General features: G+C 40.7%; 1 protein-coding gene across 1 annotated transcript in view; it reads left to right on the forward strand.

Moving 5' to 3' along the window:
- Nucleotides 1–16,706, forward strand: part of EPB41L4B (erythrocyte membrane protein band 4.1 like 4B) — a 129,175-nt gene that overhangs the window by 50,264 nt on the left and 62,205 nt on the right. The window contains exon 2 of the mRNA XM_018560667.1: nt 13,568–13,672. Within this exon, the coding sequence (XP_018416169.1) occupies nt 13,568–13,672 (105 nt within the window). The remainder of the gene's footprint in view (nt 1–13,567; nt 13,673–16,706) is intronic.

Here is a 16,706-nt window from a genome sequence, read left to right on the forward strand (position 1 = left end):
CTCCGCCTCTGTCCCCGGCCGCTGCCTCTCTGCCCTCCGCCTCTGTCCCCGCCCTGACAGAGCTTTTGGGTTTAGAGCTACTTTAATCCTCACATAATGCATGCTGTAAAGTACATTGTGGCGATTTTTATATATATTTTTTTTAATCTTGCTTTCTGCCTGTATTGAGTTCTGTAAACAGGCTTTACATTAACGTGAGAATTGACTATCCCATATTCTCTTTAGTAGGAACTGATGTCAATAGTAAACTTTTAATGTCTGTGCTATGATGTAAATGAATGAGCATAAATATATAAATTACCCTTCCAAGATTGTAATGGCTGCCTGTGATAACTTATTAGTATCTCTATATTTGATCTTGGTCAACTCCCAGATGCTGATATACCCAGATGCAATCTCCTTACACGAAATAGTATGTTACTACAGCAGCCTAAGAAATAATGGTCTCCTGAGATGGTATGTCGAATTTTTTTGTTCCTGGGTATGTAAACCTGATGGCTAGTAATACCATGGGCATGTACAGAAAAGGGTTTTGCAAACTGCTTAAATGTTTGCCTCCTCATTGTCTCTTCAGTACAACCAGAGCAGGACAGAATCAACTAGCCTGGTTGCAGAGTTGAAATGCTTAGATGCCACTAACTGTGCATGCAGTTCCTGCCAACCCAGTCCATTCAGGATACCTAATCTACATGCAGTCTTGCAATCCTAGCTTTCAGAGTGGGCCAGGGAGCATAAAAGGAAGCTTTGGACAGTCTGTACCGGTTAGCTTCCATACATACCTAGTGTTATTCGGGGTCACCTGTCATCTTGTTATTGTTCCAGGTCCTCGTGATTTACAGATGTGCATTTAATACTATTACCTAGTAGAGCCCCATTGACAAATGTAGTGTGAAGTGCACAGTGAATTTCTCAAAGTGACCAATGGTCTGTTTAAAATCTTTTACTACTTTTGTGACTTTTTTAAATTAAATAAGCTGTAATTTGCTGAAAGATTGGCATTCTTTCTAAATGCTATAGACAATATGAAAAAAAAAATCATAGTATGGTTTTATGATCGTTCTCCGAAAAGTGGAAAACTGTTGCTGCTTAGAAAGTGTTAGGGCTAGTTCACACCAGAACTGTGTGCGTCTGCGCAGTTGCAATGCGATGCGTTTTACCGTGATTTTACTGCAATGTGTTTTTGAATTATTTTTTTCCCACTGGTTGACAATCCTGCTATCCAAGGATAGCATTGTTGCTCCTCCATAAAGCGGGAACGGAAAATGTGTTACTGACTGGATCACCAGATAAAAATAAAGGAAGAAAGCCCAAAAAAGAAAACTAATGCAGCCACCACATTTAAGGATTGGCAATATGTAAATTTTTTGTTTTGTGCTTGGATATTCTTTAACTAACTCCCGGCCTGCCGTTGTTAAACGGCCGGCCGGGAGCTCTCTAGATCTAAACAGGTGTCTTTAGACGTCCGCTCAGACACGCCCCCTAGCGCGCAAGCGGGAAATGCCCAATATTTAAAAACAGGCAGCGATGCCTGTTAACATACAAGCGATCTGCCGGCTATAGAGCCGGCGGATCGCTTGTATGGGGCAACGATCGGTGTGTCCCCAAAAAATTGTATAAAATTAATTTCAGTACAGCGTTGCATGACGGAATAAATGTCAGTCAAAGTACCGCAGCGCTGAATACTGAAAAATGGCCTGGTCAGGAAGGGGGTATAAGCACCCCGGTCAGCAAGTGGTTAAGGTTAGGTTTGTTTTGTGCGTGACAGCATTTTGCCTTGCATCTTTTCTGTTTAAAAACCACTTCCCCCTTCTGTAGTTTTTATTCGGTAAACTCTTCATATTTGCAAAGAAAACCTAATAAGAATTTGTCTCTTCTGATCTTGGAAAACCAAAGCTGTCAACTTATACTTAGCCTGCTTATATGGCCTTGTAGATCAGATACCAGAATAATTTCCTCTCAATGCCTATCCTTGTTAAAAGCATTGGGTGTTGGTAAAAGATATATGCCCTGAGATAAGTCACAAAAACTTTGTCAGGGACATGGAGAAGAGGGATGCCCAATGCTCTTTTAAGGCAAAAATTGTTTATCCCTCACCATGGTAACCAGCCACTCTACTCTCATCTAGGAAAGCAGCAATCGGCATAACTGTAAAGACAGTTTAAAATCAATATCCATACTGAGTCCTTTTGAGGGCTAATTCCCACTTTCAGTTTCCACCTCTTCAGTGCTCACGGTTTTCCCTAAAATCAAAAACCATTTGGGTCCTTATAATGTAGAAGGAAATGTTTGAAAACAGTGTTTCTCAAAATCCTTCTTTGTTATATACATGTTCCCTAATTCTAATACCCAGTTTTCTGGTTGTTCGTCTAATGTAGTGATAACCAACAAGGACATTGGAATATATAGATTATTCCTTCTGAGTTAAAATCCGTTATATGAATGCTCTTTCCAGAGGTTTTTAATGTAAATTTCTTTCTTCTCATCTGAATATTCCTAACATTACATGTATAACAGCGGCTGCAAGCACAAAAACATTACCCCAAAAAGTTCCTTTTTTTTTTCTTTACTAATTTACATTTGCTTGAAGACTTGGAAGACTTTTATTTGCTACACCTTTTTTTTATACTTACCCAGCTAATTCTTTTTATATTAAAAGCTGACCTGTAAACTCTGTATCTGTTGTTTGAGACCATCTACAAGGTAGCTGCAGAACTTTGAGCAGATTAATGTATATATCCGGTAGGGATGCACCGAAATTTCAGCTGCCAAAAAATAGTGACCGCAAATGGCACTTTTGGAAAATACCGAAAGTACAATCTTTCGGTGCATCTCTCGTTTCTCTCCTCCCTGCTGGCGCTGCACTATGCCTCCTCTGACACAGCGCAGCGTCAAGTGGGGGGAGAGAAACGTTCAGGCAGCAGAGTGAGGCGGGGAGAAGAGCGATGTGAGCCACAGGAGGCGCCCTGCTCGGCCTCCTCTGACAAATCAGGATGGAGAGTGATGTGATGGCAGAGACAGCTGTCACAGGAGGCCGAGCCGGCGGTGCGGGAGAGGACTCAGCTGTCAAAATAGACTGAGCTCTCTTCCCTGCACTGTTGGCTTAGCAGCGAGTCAAGATGGACAGTGGGTACAAGCAGTTAGTGATCAGCTGATCGCTGACTGCTTGTAAATAATTGAGGACATAGTATGTTTACTGTGTCCCCAATTATGAATGAAAAGGAAGGCTTCCTCAGTTTGTTCAGTTAGGATTTGAAAATGAAAGTTAGAAGCTGATTGGTTACCATGCACAGCTGCTCCAGATTTTGTCTGCTCTAGTTTTGATAAATTCCCTTCACAATCTCCAGAAGTTATGAATGAACAGGGACACGGAGTATAGAGGCTTTCTGTTCATTTATAACAGGGGCTGCAAAAAAGAGATTGAGGACTGATCTCTTTTTCTCTTTTAAAAGGGAAATATCAAAAATTTTTGTTTATTAAATTACATAAATATATTAAAAAAATAAGTTTTGGGGAAAACATTTTTTTATTTAAAAAAAACAAAACAATAACAAATGTTAGAGAAAACATAATTTTTGGTTTCGGCCTGACACATTTTTTTTTTCGGTTTCAAAATTTAATTTCAGTGCACCTCTAATATCCGGTCAAAACGCAGAATAGGGAAGGTTTAGAACCCCTGTCTGTTTTTTTTCGGTTTGTGGCCCCATTCAGATTTCCCTCATTGCTGTCCTAGTACCAATGTTGTCACCAGGACAGTAAGTAAGCAGACATCACTAACGGGCACAAATGTAATAAAAACACTTATTATTGGGGTAGGGGAAAGTTAGGATCTTCATTAGCTTTGTATTGCCATCTGTGTTCAAGTTGAAGTTTTCCTCTAATTTCTGGCACATGTACTTATCTATTTTCCCCACTATGGGGATACAAGCCTTAGTTAGCAATGGCATGATCTAACTATTCATTTCATTATTCAATGTCTTTTTTTATATTATAAAATGTATAATATAAAAAAAAGACATTGAATAATGAACTGAATATTTAGATCATGCCATTGCTAACTAAGGCTTGTATCCCCATAGTGGGAAAAATAGATGAGCACATGTCCAGACTCCAGAACACTGTATAGTGTGCCATAGCTATATCCAATTCTGTATAACTGGCTTTATATTATTATTAAATTTTTTTTATAATATAAAGCCAGATATGCAGAATTGGATATAGCTGTGCCACACTATACAGTGTTCTGGTCTGGCGTCTGGACATGTGCTCATCTATGTTCCCCACTAGGGGGAATACAAGCCTTAGTGAGCAATATCTATATAGTTATTTCTTAATGTCTTTTTTTTTTAATATACAGCTAAACAGCATTTTTGTGCCCAGCCCCCATGCGGTGCTGCAGTACTAACCTGCTGTGTCGTCTTCTCCGTCTGCATCAGCCTAGTCATCTGCTCCATTCTGACCTGACCTCTTCTCCCGCTGATTGGCCAATTGGATGATTCACAGGCTTCCTCACCAGTCACTCCTGACTAGGAAGCCTGTCAATCATCCAATCGGCCAATCAGCGGGACAAGAGGCCAGAATGGAGATGACTGCAGACTTGGAGGCGGAGTTTACTTACGGCCGTTCGCCCGTGGAGGAGGAGTTTGCGGCCATCTTGTTTCATTAAAGGTGCTATGGAGGTCCTGTGTGCGGTGGTTTCGGATCCTTGAAGATGGCGGACGTGGCACTGGTACTCGTTTTTTGTATCGGAGTATTTGCACGAGTACGAGTACTCATGCAAATACTTGGTATCACCGCTGATACCGATTCTTGTAACGGTATCGGAGCATCTCTAGTTATAAACTTTCCTCACTCTATACAAAGCTAATGAAATATACATTTTGGTGGGTTATGCACTTTTTTTGTTGTGCATCCTAGATTCATTATGTTGATTTGAGCTTTATCTCCTCCTGTTTAAAAAAAAAAAAAACACTGCAAGGATTAACTTCACGTTTTTGTCTATGTGCTAAAAAATGTTTTTGTTATAGATTAAAAGATAAAGTTCATGTGCGTGTAAAGGCAGGCGTCCCAATATTTTTGGCAATATAGTGTATATCTCGTCACAGACGAGAGGACGAGCGGATTTTTCAAGATATATCTATATATACACTGAGTAGCCAGATTATTATGACCACCTGACGTTTGTAGGCAAATTAGCTATAATTTCGCGCTGAAGTTGCTAGAGGGCCAGACCATTATAAATAGGGAAGCAAGTTGTTTACCACGACAGTAGAAGTGATTTTGTATACTGAAGATATGGGTCAACAACGCGATTTAACAGCCTTTGAACGTGCGATGAGCCATGGAGCAAATATCAGCAAAACAGCAGAATTCGTTAAATGTTCAAGAGCAGCTGTTGTTAAAGTGTTTAAGACTGGACTGTCAGCCGAAAATCTGGGTCTGAATGTGCAAATGGTGGCCGTGAGCGACTAGTCAATGTTGGGGCAGAACGGAGAGTGGCAAGACTGGTACAAGACAACAGAAGGGCAACAGTGCATTGTCTGATTCCTCGCATTACCTTTCAACCTCTCGTGGAGTCACGAGGCGGTCCAACGAAGTCATCTTGTGGAGTCATCTCGTGGCCCAACGAAGTACTGATGGGGTGGTTATAATAATCTGGCCACTCAGTGTATGTACACATACACACACTCACCAGCTTCTCTGGTCATTGAAGCGTGCCTCCTCCTCCGCTTCACAGATGTAATGTTCCTCAGTGTCCTCACGTCTATACACTTATATAGAATGTGATGACACAGGGATTCTTAGAAATATGCGGAGGAGGTTCTAGGGATTGAGATTGATCTAAGAACACGCCGGCTCGAATGATCTATTTATTTATTTTTAGCACCTAGACACAAACAAGCAGGTAACCCGGGCAGGGGTAGCCCCACTGCAAGCTTTAATAAAAATGTTCCCCGGAGTCATTCTTTAATGAGTGGAGAAATGGAAGGTAACTCTTCTGTTGGCAGAAAATGAAAAGGGATAAATGGATATTTTAGTTTGTAAGGTCCTTAATAATGTTATTATATTATTATGTTATAAGACTTGTAATGCCCCCAAAGGTTTGGTAGATGGATACTATTGTTCTCTGGAGCTGCAAAGCAACTAGACCTTACCATATAAGCAAGAAGTGAGTCACCTGAGATATCTGAAAGACAAATGAAGGCAATGATGAGACTGTGTTAAGATAATGGAAATGTGCATTTGTCATAACCTTAAGAGAATTCAACAAGTGTGCCTATTATTTCAAGTTTTGATAAGTAGAACACCTGTCCAGGGAAGTTAATGAGATGTCATATTTATCTATTGAGAAGAGGCTTTTCCATAAATGAGGGAATATTATTCAACACGAGAGATACCTTGTAGATTCCATTCACTACTTGTACACCATAAAAGATCATGGCTGAGAGGTGGAGGGTGCAGAGTAATGAAGGTCTAGAAAGAAGCAGTGGAATGAAGAGAATTTAGGAGAGAGGGGAACCAGATCTGCTGACCTTCTTTAAGGAGAACTCTGATCAACAAGGATGTATTTCTGTTCAGCCTTCGGCCTTGTGATTTCCTGTCTAATTTCTAGTAGCAGAAAGCATTTGGGAACGATGCCCTCAGTGGGAATAATGTGGTCCTGGGGCTTTTGACACCCATCTGCTGCTGCAATTATTGTGTGTTCCTAGTGGATAACATTGGGTGTATTGCTAAAGCTCTCATTCTCCCCTAGTAAACCCTCTCATGTGTACGGGCTACCTAATCAAATCCAAGACCTAGATTCATAACGATGACCTCTACATGGACTTGATGGACTAATGTCTTTATTCAACCTCAAATACTATGTAACTATGTTTTCTGGCATGACGGAGACTAGCTTTTATGTTCTTTTTGCTCAGCAGCGGTTTTCGTCTTGGCCATGCAAGCCATTTTTGCCCAGTCTCTTTCTTATGGTGGAGTCATGAACACTGACCTGAACTGAGGCAAGTGAGGCCTGCAGTTCTTTGGATGTTGTTGTGGGGTCTTTTGTGACCTCTTGGATGAGTCGGGGTAATTTTGGTTGGCAGCCCACTCGTGGGAAGGTTCACAACTGTTCCATGTTTTCGCCATGTGTGTATAATGGCTCTCACTGTGGTTCGCTGGAGTCCCAAAGCTCTAGAAATGGCTTTATAACCTTTTCCAGACTAGTGGATCTCAATTACTTTTCTTTCTCATTTGTTCCTGGATTTCTTTGGATCACGGCATGATACCCCACTCTCTCTCTCACGCTCTCTCTTTCTCCTCATAGCTTAACAAGGCTTTATGTGTACCTGTTTCAGATTCTTCTACGTTCTGCTTATGCTGGCAAAGATTACTTGCCAGAGCAAACTCAAAAGCCAAATGAGCTTACTGTAATGCAGAGTGTTCACTAGAACAATATCAACATTGAGTGAAACTGGAACGGTGACCACAGAAACTACAACATCCTAACGTTTTAATATTTAAGTAAACACGTTTAATTTCAGGATCTTCTCAAATTTGAACTTCACAAAACAAAATTTAAAAAGAAATTGATTAACTGGAAAGTAATTGGACTTTGCATATTTTTATTGGGAAAAATAAATAAATCTGATGTCCGCTTTCCTTCACTGTAGACTTTACAGAGAATTAGGGATGTCATCCACTGCGACCACTCCAACCCTTAATGATACAGTATTGTGTTATCTTAACATGTTCTATGTTTTGTTTCCCTCAACAACCCAATGGGGGCCCCGTTCCGCCCCTAGGTCCCATAGCAGCCACTGAAATATATTATACTGTACAGAGAGGGCTTGATGGGGCAGTGTGGCTTCCACATAGACTTGCTGCAAATTTATGCTACTAACATCTTTGTTTTTAATACAGCTGTGTTTCTGCTTGTGAGAATATGTTGCAGGGGTCTCCTTTTAAGATTATTTTTGTTTCAGGTTCATGTAAATTCTTTTGTATTTTCCATTCCAGGGGGGCGCAGTCACTGCATGCAGCCTTTTATAGAAATAAATGGCTTCACGTGGGTATACACTGGACTTGTGTAAACATGTGCATACTGGCGCATATGGGTAAACATACACAGGTTAATTATTTCAGTTTCCTCTTTGGCTGGTGTTTCTATGTTTTTTTGTTGCATTTTTTTGGGCATGTCAAACCTAAAATGTATTTTTAGTATATTTGTACTAAGCAAGTACATAGACACCTGCTGATCTGCCAGCAATGCATTTGGCTTTTAATTTTCTCTTGTGGAGTGACACCTTGTGCATTTTTTGTGGACCATATTTCCAATACTTTGCAAGGCACAGTGCTGATATGCCAATCTTGGCACATTGCACAGTTTACTTTTTATTAGAACTTTATTGAAATGTTATAAGTGATATTTCAGTAAGTTCTATGGGCACAGTGCGGTACAATGCAGATTTACGGGGTTGCATCACCCCGTGCTGAAAAATGTACTGCATGCATTACTTTCAGTGCACACCACCATAATGAAGTGCTGTGAACGGTGCCCATCCGTGACAAGGCAAAGCGCCTTGTCTTACATTGGGGCTGCTCTGGAAAAAAAATGCCCAGCACAGCCCTAACACATCTGGTGTGAATGAACTCCCAAAAAGAATCGGAGCTCTCCCCACAGACATTGCTTTTGATTTGTTTGTTTATTTAAGGGACCAAAAAGTAGCAAATATGAAAAGTTTGTTGATTGTTTTACATACACGTTAAACAAATTGTTGTTAGCAGCCCAATAGAAGCAGGCTCTCCAGGTAGAGGTATTTTGCAACAGATTCACAAACAAATGAACTGCCTAAAAAAACTGTATACAGATTCTAAATATACGAAAAATACTAAAAATACATTTTGGGTTTACAAATACATGCTTTATTTACTTAAAAAATGTCTTCAGTGTTCACCAACCTTTTATTTTTCACATGCCAATTTTATTTCAAAAGCAATGCAGCTATTTGGGATGTTTCTATGCATAGCATTATTTTTCTCATGATAGTGATTTTCAGTTGGGTTTAAATTTATACTTCAGGCAGGTATACAAAAATGATTTAAATTCAGTGGTGTTTTCCTTCACAAATTATGCAAGGGCTACAGTAGCCACCGCTCCAAGCTCGCTTCTGTGATGGACTACAATGTCACATTTAGTTTATTCATTTGTATTGTAGTCCATCACGGGAGCAAGCTTGGAGTGATAGCTACTTTACAACACATACAGAGACAATGGGGAACAAAGTTAGAAAGCCAGTTAGGAGCCTTTATTTAAAAAAAAAGCTTTATTTTCAATGACCGTTGTAATTTTCAATTAAAATTTTAATTGGCGCACACGGTGATACCTGACGTGCAGTGCAATCATCATTTCCGTACGTAGGTGCACCTGGCTTGTGCTTCTGTTAGTAACAATAGTATTGGACCCCTAGTGTCACCTTTCCACTTCAATAGCTTTAGCTGGGGAATGAAAGCTGCCTGCCGAAGCAGCTGAATGCATGCACAGCAGGCAGTGGCTGAGAGCAATAGCCAGCCTGCTATTGGCTATTTCAGATTGCAATAGCAGGCTGGCTGGTTATTGCACCCATCTACTGCCTGCTGTCATTCAGCAAAGGAGGGAACTGAAGGAGAAAGTTCTCCTTCAGGTTCGCTCCTTTGCTGATCGGCAGTGAATGGGTGCAATAGCCAGCCTATTATTGGCTACTGCAATTTAAACTAATCAATAGCAGGCTCACTATTGCTGCTGGCCATTGGATTGGCAATTGATCTGAAGAGGGGGCACAGCGGCTGACAGTGGTCTGTCCTCTTCGCTCGGTGCTGGCTGCAGCGGTCTGTGTCCCCTTCGATCCCTGCTCCCTCTGCTGATGCAGGCAGGGTGAGCATCAAGGGATCGAAGGGGACACAGACCGCTGCAGCCGGTGCCCAGGAAGGAGGAGAACAGGAGGAGCAGAGCTGATTCGGCAGCGGAGTTGGCAGCTGGGGACAGCAAATGGGCTGACAAAAGCCCAGGTGCCAGGATATAATTTCAGGTCACCATAGCGACCTAGCGTCTGAGATTTGTCGAGCCCTGAGTTAAATACGTGAATGCATTTTGGAGGTTGGACTTATTTTCTAGTTCACTTTTGGTGTACTTGCTTCAGAGTACAATGCACATTCTGCATCTGCGTGCTGATATGAAATCATCTTACATTCATTAGCTAAGCAAACATATATTTTTGTTTTACTTACAATTTCTTTTTTTCTTCCTGGTCCACTTTGGCACAAATCATGTAATTGTGCCCAAGCATTGCATCCTGGGAAAGTTACATCAGCAGAGCATTGCTGGGAAAAGTTCAACTGTAATCTCAGGAGATCTCAGGGAAAGGGATTGTCCTCCCCTGAGATGTGTGTGGTCACATGTCCTAGTCACATGTGCCAGAGTTCCAGGAAGTAAAGGGGGATCTAGTAACCTTCCGTTAGTTAAAATGGCCACTGTGAGAAGAATAGGGAGGAAAAGAAAAAAAAGGTGTGCAAAAAATAAAAAGCCCGGCAATTATCTAGAAGAATCAGTTTGTAGATTTGCCATTACTAAACATTTCTAAAGGTGTGTTTGTTGTTATAGTTGAGCAGTGGTATGGCTGTGGTAAGGCTATACTGTCACTTTAGAATTTGATGTGATAGCCATATGAAAATAGATCTCCCACTTTCCATCGAGGTGTCATTCATATTAAAAGGTCTTGTATGTAAATCGTTTTTAAAGTAACTTTTGGAAGTTGCACTTTGATTGGATAGGCGTTTAATATCTAATGTGCTGTAAAGACAGCTACTGGAGTCTTGTGACATATTCCGTGTACGGCAAGATGTGCTATTTGCTTCTTGCCATAAGCATTTACTCAAGTGTTTAAGTATACTTGTACTGTTCAAAGAAATTGAAATCATTTACTTCTAATGAAACAAAAATGCACTGGTGAAATGTTGCGCTTGCATATTCTTACAGAAATGCCTACGTTTTTTTTTTGTAACCATCTACCAGCCGGCCATATAATTACAACGGCCGGCCGGGAGGTGGATTCTTGGATGAGACTGCCTGTTGGCCCCGCCCACTCGCATGCATGGCACGGGAAACTGCCAAGTTTAAAAACGGGCAGTGATGCCTGTTTACATACAAGCGATCCGCCGGCTATACAGCCAGCGGATCGCTTGTATAAGGTGCTGGTCTGTGCGCCCCCTCCCACTGGTCCCGAGCTCCGCTGTGCCCGATGCAAACCTAGGACCAGCACGGTGGCTCTGTGACGGGATCAGAGGGAGCTCGGTACACAATCTCCCTCCGATCCCCTTTCCGGTGTCAGAATGCGGAAGTGATGTATATTACATCACTTCCGCATTCTGCTGTCACTCTCCAGCTTCAGAAGCTGGAGAGAAGCTATTGAAGCAGATCTCTGCTTCTTTGGGGACCCCAGATGTCTCCATAAAGAGGACCTGTCACATCTCTATGCTACCACATAAAGGGTCTCTTAGCCCCCTATGTGATAACAATAAAGTTAAGTGGAAAAAAAAAAAGGAAAAATAAAATTTAAGTTGCAAAAAAAGTCGCACATGAAAAAAACATGAAAAAAAACCCCACAGTCCCCGCGCATACGTGCAAAAACGACTATTGTGTCCGTTACGCCGCACATGTTACATATCGCAGCGGACGTTGCAATGAGAGCAATACCATCAATCACTGATAACACTAAACTGATGAGCGGTAAAAGCTTTTAAAGCGTCCCCATTGTCAATTTTGGGTATGGTATTTTTTTACGATTTCGCGGGTGTGCGCAATTTTAAGACTTGACATATTTGGTGTCTATTTACCCGACGTAGATCCATGAACCCATCACACTCCTGACCGCTTATCACCAAGAAAAATCAAATGGGTGCTTCGGTGATCGACTGATGGCAACCGTCATAGAACAGCAGGATCCCCTTCCTCAAGCAATGACATGTGGCAGAGAGTACAGAAACACACAGTTTAAATAGCAACCACCCACAAAGCAAGGCCCAATCCAAACATTTTAGTGACTCAGTGACGTCATGTGTGACGTCACATTCTCGCCAGGACCCTTTCAAAATACAGTAGTAAAGCCTCAGAGGTAAACAAAGGAGATAAGAACATGCATGATCTGGAGTTTTCATATGTTACTAATCTCAATCTGGGCATTGTATGAAAGTATAGATCGAGTATGTAGTGTGAGCAACTTGTTGGTTATCACCTGGAAAGAATAGATGCGGCAGTAGAACCGCTGTTGTGCCGCTGGATCAGTCCGTCCTGATGTGTGGATGAAGTGATCCACAATCACGGTATTCAGGCCGCCTCACTCGTATTAGCCTGAATAGTGTCTGGTGTTACTGGGTTACCGCAATCAGGGCGGAACCCAGCCGACGTCACGCCTCCAACCAATAGGGTAGCAGTGGGCGTTGATATTGAGCCCGTGATTATGGATCACTTCATCAACACATCAGGACGGACCGATCCAACGGCACAACAGCGGTTCTACTGCCGCATCTATTTTTTCCAGGTGATAACCAACAAGTTGCTCACACTACATACTCGATCTATACTTTCATACAATGCCCAGATTGAGATTAGTAACATATGAAAACTCCAGATCATGCATGTTCTTATCTCCTTTGTTTACCTCTGAGGCTTTACTACTGTATTTTGAAAGGGTCCTGGCGAGAATGTGACGTCACACATGACGTCACTGAGTCACTAAAATGTTTGGATTGGGCCTTGCTTTGTGGGTGGTTGCTATTTAAACTGTGTGTTTCTGTACTCTCTGCCACATGTCATTGCTTGAGGAAGGGGATCCTGTGTGACCCCCGAAACGGTTGTTGCATCTTTGTGACATGACGTATTTCTGCAATAAATAAGACTTTGTTTCATGCTTACATTGGAGTGCCGGTGTCCCTGTGTTCTGCTATTTACCCGACTTGACCCAGTCTTTTATATTTTACCAAATGATTGGGTAATAATAAATGTATTATAACATAATGTTAAAAAAACCAAAACAAAAATTCCCAAATTTTCTGTAATTTTTCCTTACTATAGTAAAAAATAAAAACCTCAGTGGTGATTAAATACCACCAAAAGAAAGATCCATGTGTCCCCAAAAACATGGTATAAAATTTCATTTCAGTACAGCGTTATATGACGGAATAAATGTCAGTCAATGTACTGCAGTGCTGAATACTGAAAAATGGCCTGGCCAGGAAGGGGGTCTAAACACCTGGTCAGCAAGTGGTTAACATGTTACCTGCCTATGTGCCTACAATTCTTCTCCTTTTTGACATACTTCTAGTTCGTTATGACTTGTATAATGGAGCATTCCATGAATAAAAAAGAAAAGGCATATGTTAAAAAAAAACATATTGTTGCTATTATGTTATGCTATTATAATATGTTATTTGAATTTTTTCAGACTTGTATGTTGCAAATTACAACCAATGTGTGCCTTGAAATTATTTTGTGTGTATACAATAACAAAACTTTCAGTAAAAAGGTGCTAAGTAGTGATCTTCTGTATTTCAGAAACAAGCAAAAGGGCAAGATTTGTTCGACCAGCTTGTATACCATTTGGATTTAGTGGAAACTGATTATTTTGGTCTACAGTACATGGATGCTGCCCAAGTGTCGGTATGTATCTTCTGTTGTTGTGTCTCTGAACATATTATTTTTCCTATTAATACTCTTGGAAACTACAGGGACCATTGAAAAAAAATACTGTAAATTGGATCCAGTATGCACTCAAAGGTTTATTGTGTAAAACCCTTTTATTCAGTGGTTTCCCTTTTCTGCTTCTCTATTTTTTAATATGAAGTCCCATAGTGGTGTGTTATCACTGTAAATTAAAATGTCATTGGGGTCATGTCTGTATCCCTTTAGAAGTAATGAAACCTTAGGGAGTTTCTAACCAAAAAAAAAATAGGAAGGGATGCCAAAAATGATTGTGTTTCAAAGACAAGAGGTCACTTGGTATACAGGAAAACCGGTTATATACCATAGAATAACACAATAAATCCATATGTCCTTTGGAAATTAAACTCCTCCTAAACATTATTACAGCCTTAGCCCTTAAAACTGTAGATATCCAAGAAATAGCAGTATCAAAACATATAAAACTCAATTCATAATGTTTGCTACATTAATAAATAGAAACAAACTTCATCACCCTTGTTTAAATATATAGATCACCCCATAATTATTTAAAACTATCAAAAAAATTATAAATATAAATATTCCCAGCACAGAACATATGAATTTTCCATTTTCTTCTGCTTCTTATTTAAAAGTTCATACATTCATAATTTATTGCACACGTTTCATTAACCACCCCTTAAGGCCTCATTCACACAAGAAAAAGCCGGCATGTACAGCTCCGTACTGCGTATCGGGCAGCTCCCGGGAAGGACAGGTGCTGCATGTGATTAGTACATAGTCCCTGTCCTCTATTGGAGTATGCCGCCATACGCTCACCCGCCCTGCACGTCCGTGCGGGTGTGTGTACTCGAACGCTGGCGGGATGGATCCTGTCTGCGGCCGAGCCAGGGACACCCGCACCCGTACGGACCTGCACTTGAGGTGAACGTAGGGCGGCGTACAGCCGCGTACTCCAATAGACAAGGACAGGGGCTGCGTACTAATCACATGCAGCACCTGTTCTTCCCTGGAGCTGCCCTGCACGGAGATGTACGTGCCGGCTTCTTCTTGTATGAATGAGGCCTAAACAGCAGCAGTCTATCGTATATTAATTCATACGTTATATATCGTATATTACGCAACTCAATGCTTGCAGATCAACTAGTCCAGGCATGAGAGTACTTTGTATAAGTTCTCTAGATAATGTGAGAGTGGCAAACTTTCTCTCAATTAGAAGGTTTCACATTATCCAATGATAATTGCATATGCCTGCGATTTCGCCAGCAAAGACCTGTTTGGATTCCATCTCATCATGTGCAACATTCACCAATATCAATTGCATGAACTTGCTTCAAAAAAATAATTGCCTCTGAAACGAGAAGACCATGTTTAGAAAGTGTCTAGTAGCTGTATATGCATATTTAAATCGATTGATTTGCAGCATGTATTCCACAAAGGAAGGAAACAGGTGTTATATCCATCCTTACTCACGTGTGCTTGGTTCATAGGTCTCTGGAACAATGGATATTTCATTGCACATCATGATGCTAAACATATTTGGAAGCTCCACCTCTCTGAGTTTCATCCAAGATCCACATCCGGTATGAATTACCTGATGTGGATCTAATGTCACCATTCAGCAGCAGGGAATCAACGCTACCGTGTCTGAAACATCGCCCGTTCCCTAACGCGTTTCCTCCCAACATTGGATTTCTTCAGAGGGGTAGTGTGACATTAGTCAATTAATACCGGATGTGGATCTTTGGATGAAACAACTCATAAGGAAAGGTGAGGCTCCAAAATACTGTATGTTTAGCTTCATGATATGGCCACCTGCTATAATGAACCCTTTTTTGTACATCCCACAATCACTTCTACAGCTTGTGGAAGGTGCCCACCCCCTTGCATGTTTCCTGGGCTCTACTGCCCCTCCTGGGGGACCAGGATGTCCATGTCTGTGCTTCGTCTGCGGGGAAAGCGAAGAACTATTAGCAGTTCACTGATCATCCCTGCAATGAACAAAACTGGAAGTGATAAGCTTTTTGTCACTTCTGCTTTCAGTGCTGTCATTCTCTGGGCTTGTGGATTTTAAACACAGAGTTAGGATACAGTGACCAAAATACATAATAAGAAAACACTTTTTTTTTTCAGGAAGCAGTTCATTGAAGCAATTGGAAGAACTTATCTTAACAATCAGCAAGCCTTTGTCTTGAATATAGTTGTAGCAAACAGAAGCATAATACATTAGTCTACTTTACCTCATTAAATCCATGGAAGGCTGAACAGTACAGTAAACAGCTGACACTTGTGTTTAGTTATCTGGGAATCCAGAGTTTTAACTACTACACTACATCTTGTGATACAAATAACTGCAGCTGAAATTTTCTTTAAAGTGGATCCCCAGCCAAATAGATAAATATATCCAAAATACTGAACATGGTTTTTCTGTCTAATTAAAAATGATTGTTATTAATTTTATCCTCCCTTATAAATCCCATGCCAAAACCCTAAGCCAAAGTGACTTAACATATGCTTTAAGAGAAACATAGAGATCTAGGTGATTATTCTAGGGATATTTAAACATCTTATTATGTTAGAATGAACCATAAATGATCAAAAGTGTGTTCTTGCCTAATTCTTACCCAAAGTTCGATTTTTTTTTTTTTTTAATTTCTTAAATTTTCAGCCAGTTAATTCAGAATAGTCATAAAGTTTCTATAAATCACATTGGCTATGGATTTGATTTTGTAGATTTCTTTTTTTTTTTCTACATGCCTTGATACGGGGTAAATACCATTTCAAAATATTTCTTTTGTTTTTATTATTGGGTACAAAAAACACTGTTCTAGTGCATATTTTTTTAGGGCCTATTCAAACCCACACTAAAGATGCATGCTTAGTGAACAGACCTAGTTTCCTTTATCAAACACAAACTGTTGCACATAGATGTGAACCAGACGTGTAGGAAGGAATGGAAGTTTTGATTCAAATACATTTTGGGGGGGGGGGGGGGGGGAGTGATAATAAAAAC

The sequence above is a fragment of the Nanorana parkeri genome, unplaced genomic scaffold (genome assembly GCF_000935625.1).
Source record: "Nanorana parkeri isolate BGI_ZX_2015 unplaced genomic scaffold, ASM93562v1 scaffold471, whole genome shotgun sequence".
In the NCBI taxonomy this organism is placed as follows: domain Eukaryota; kingdom Metazoa; phylum Chordata; class Amphibia; order Anura; family Dicroglossidae; genus Nanorana; species Nanorana parkeri.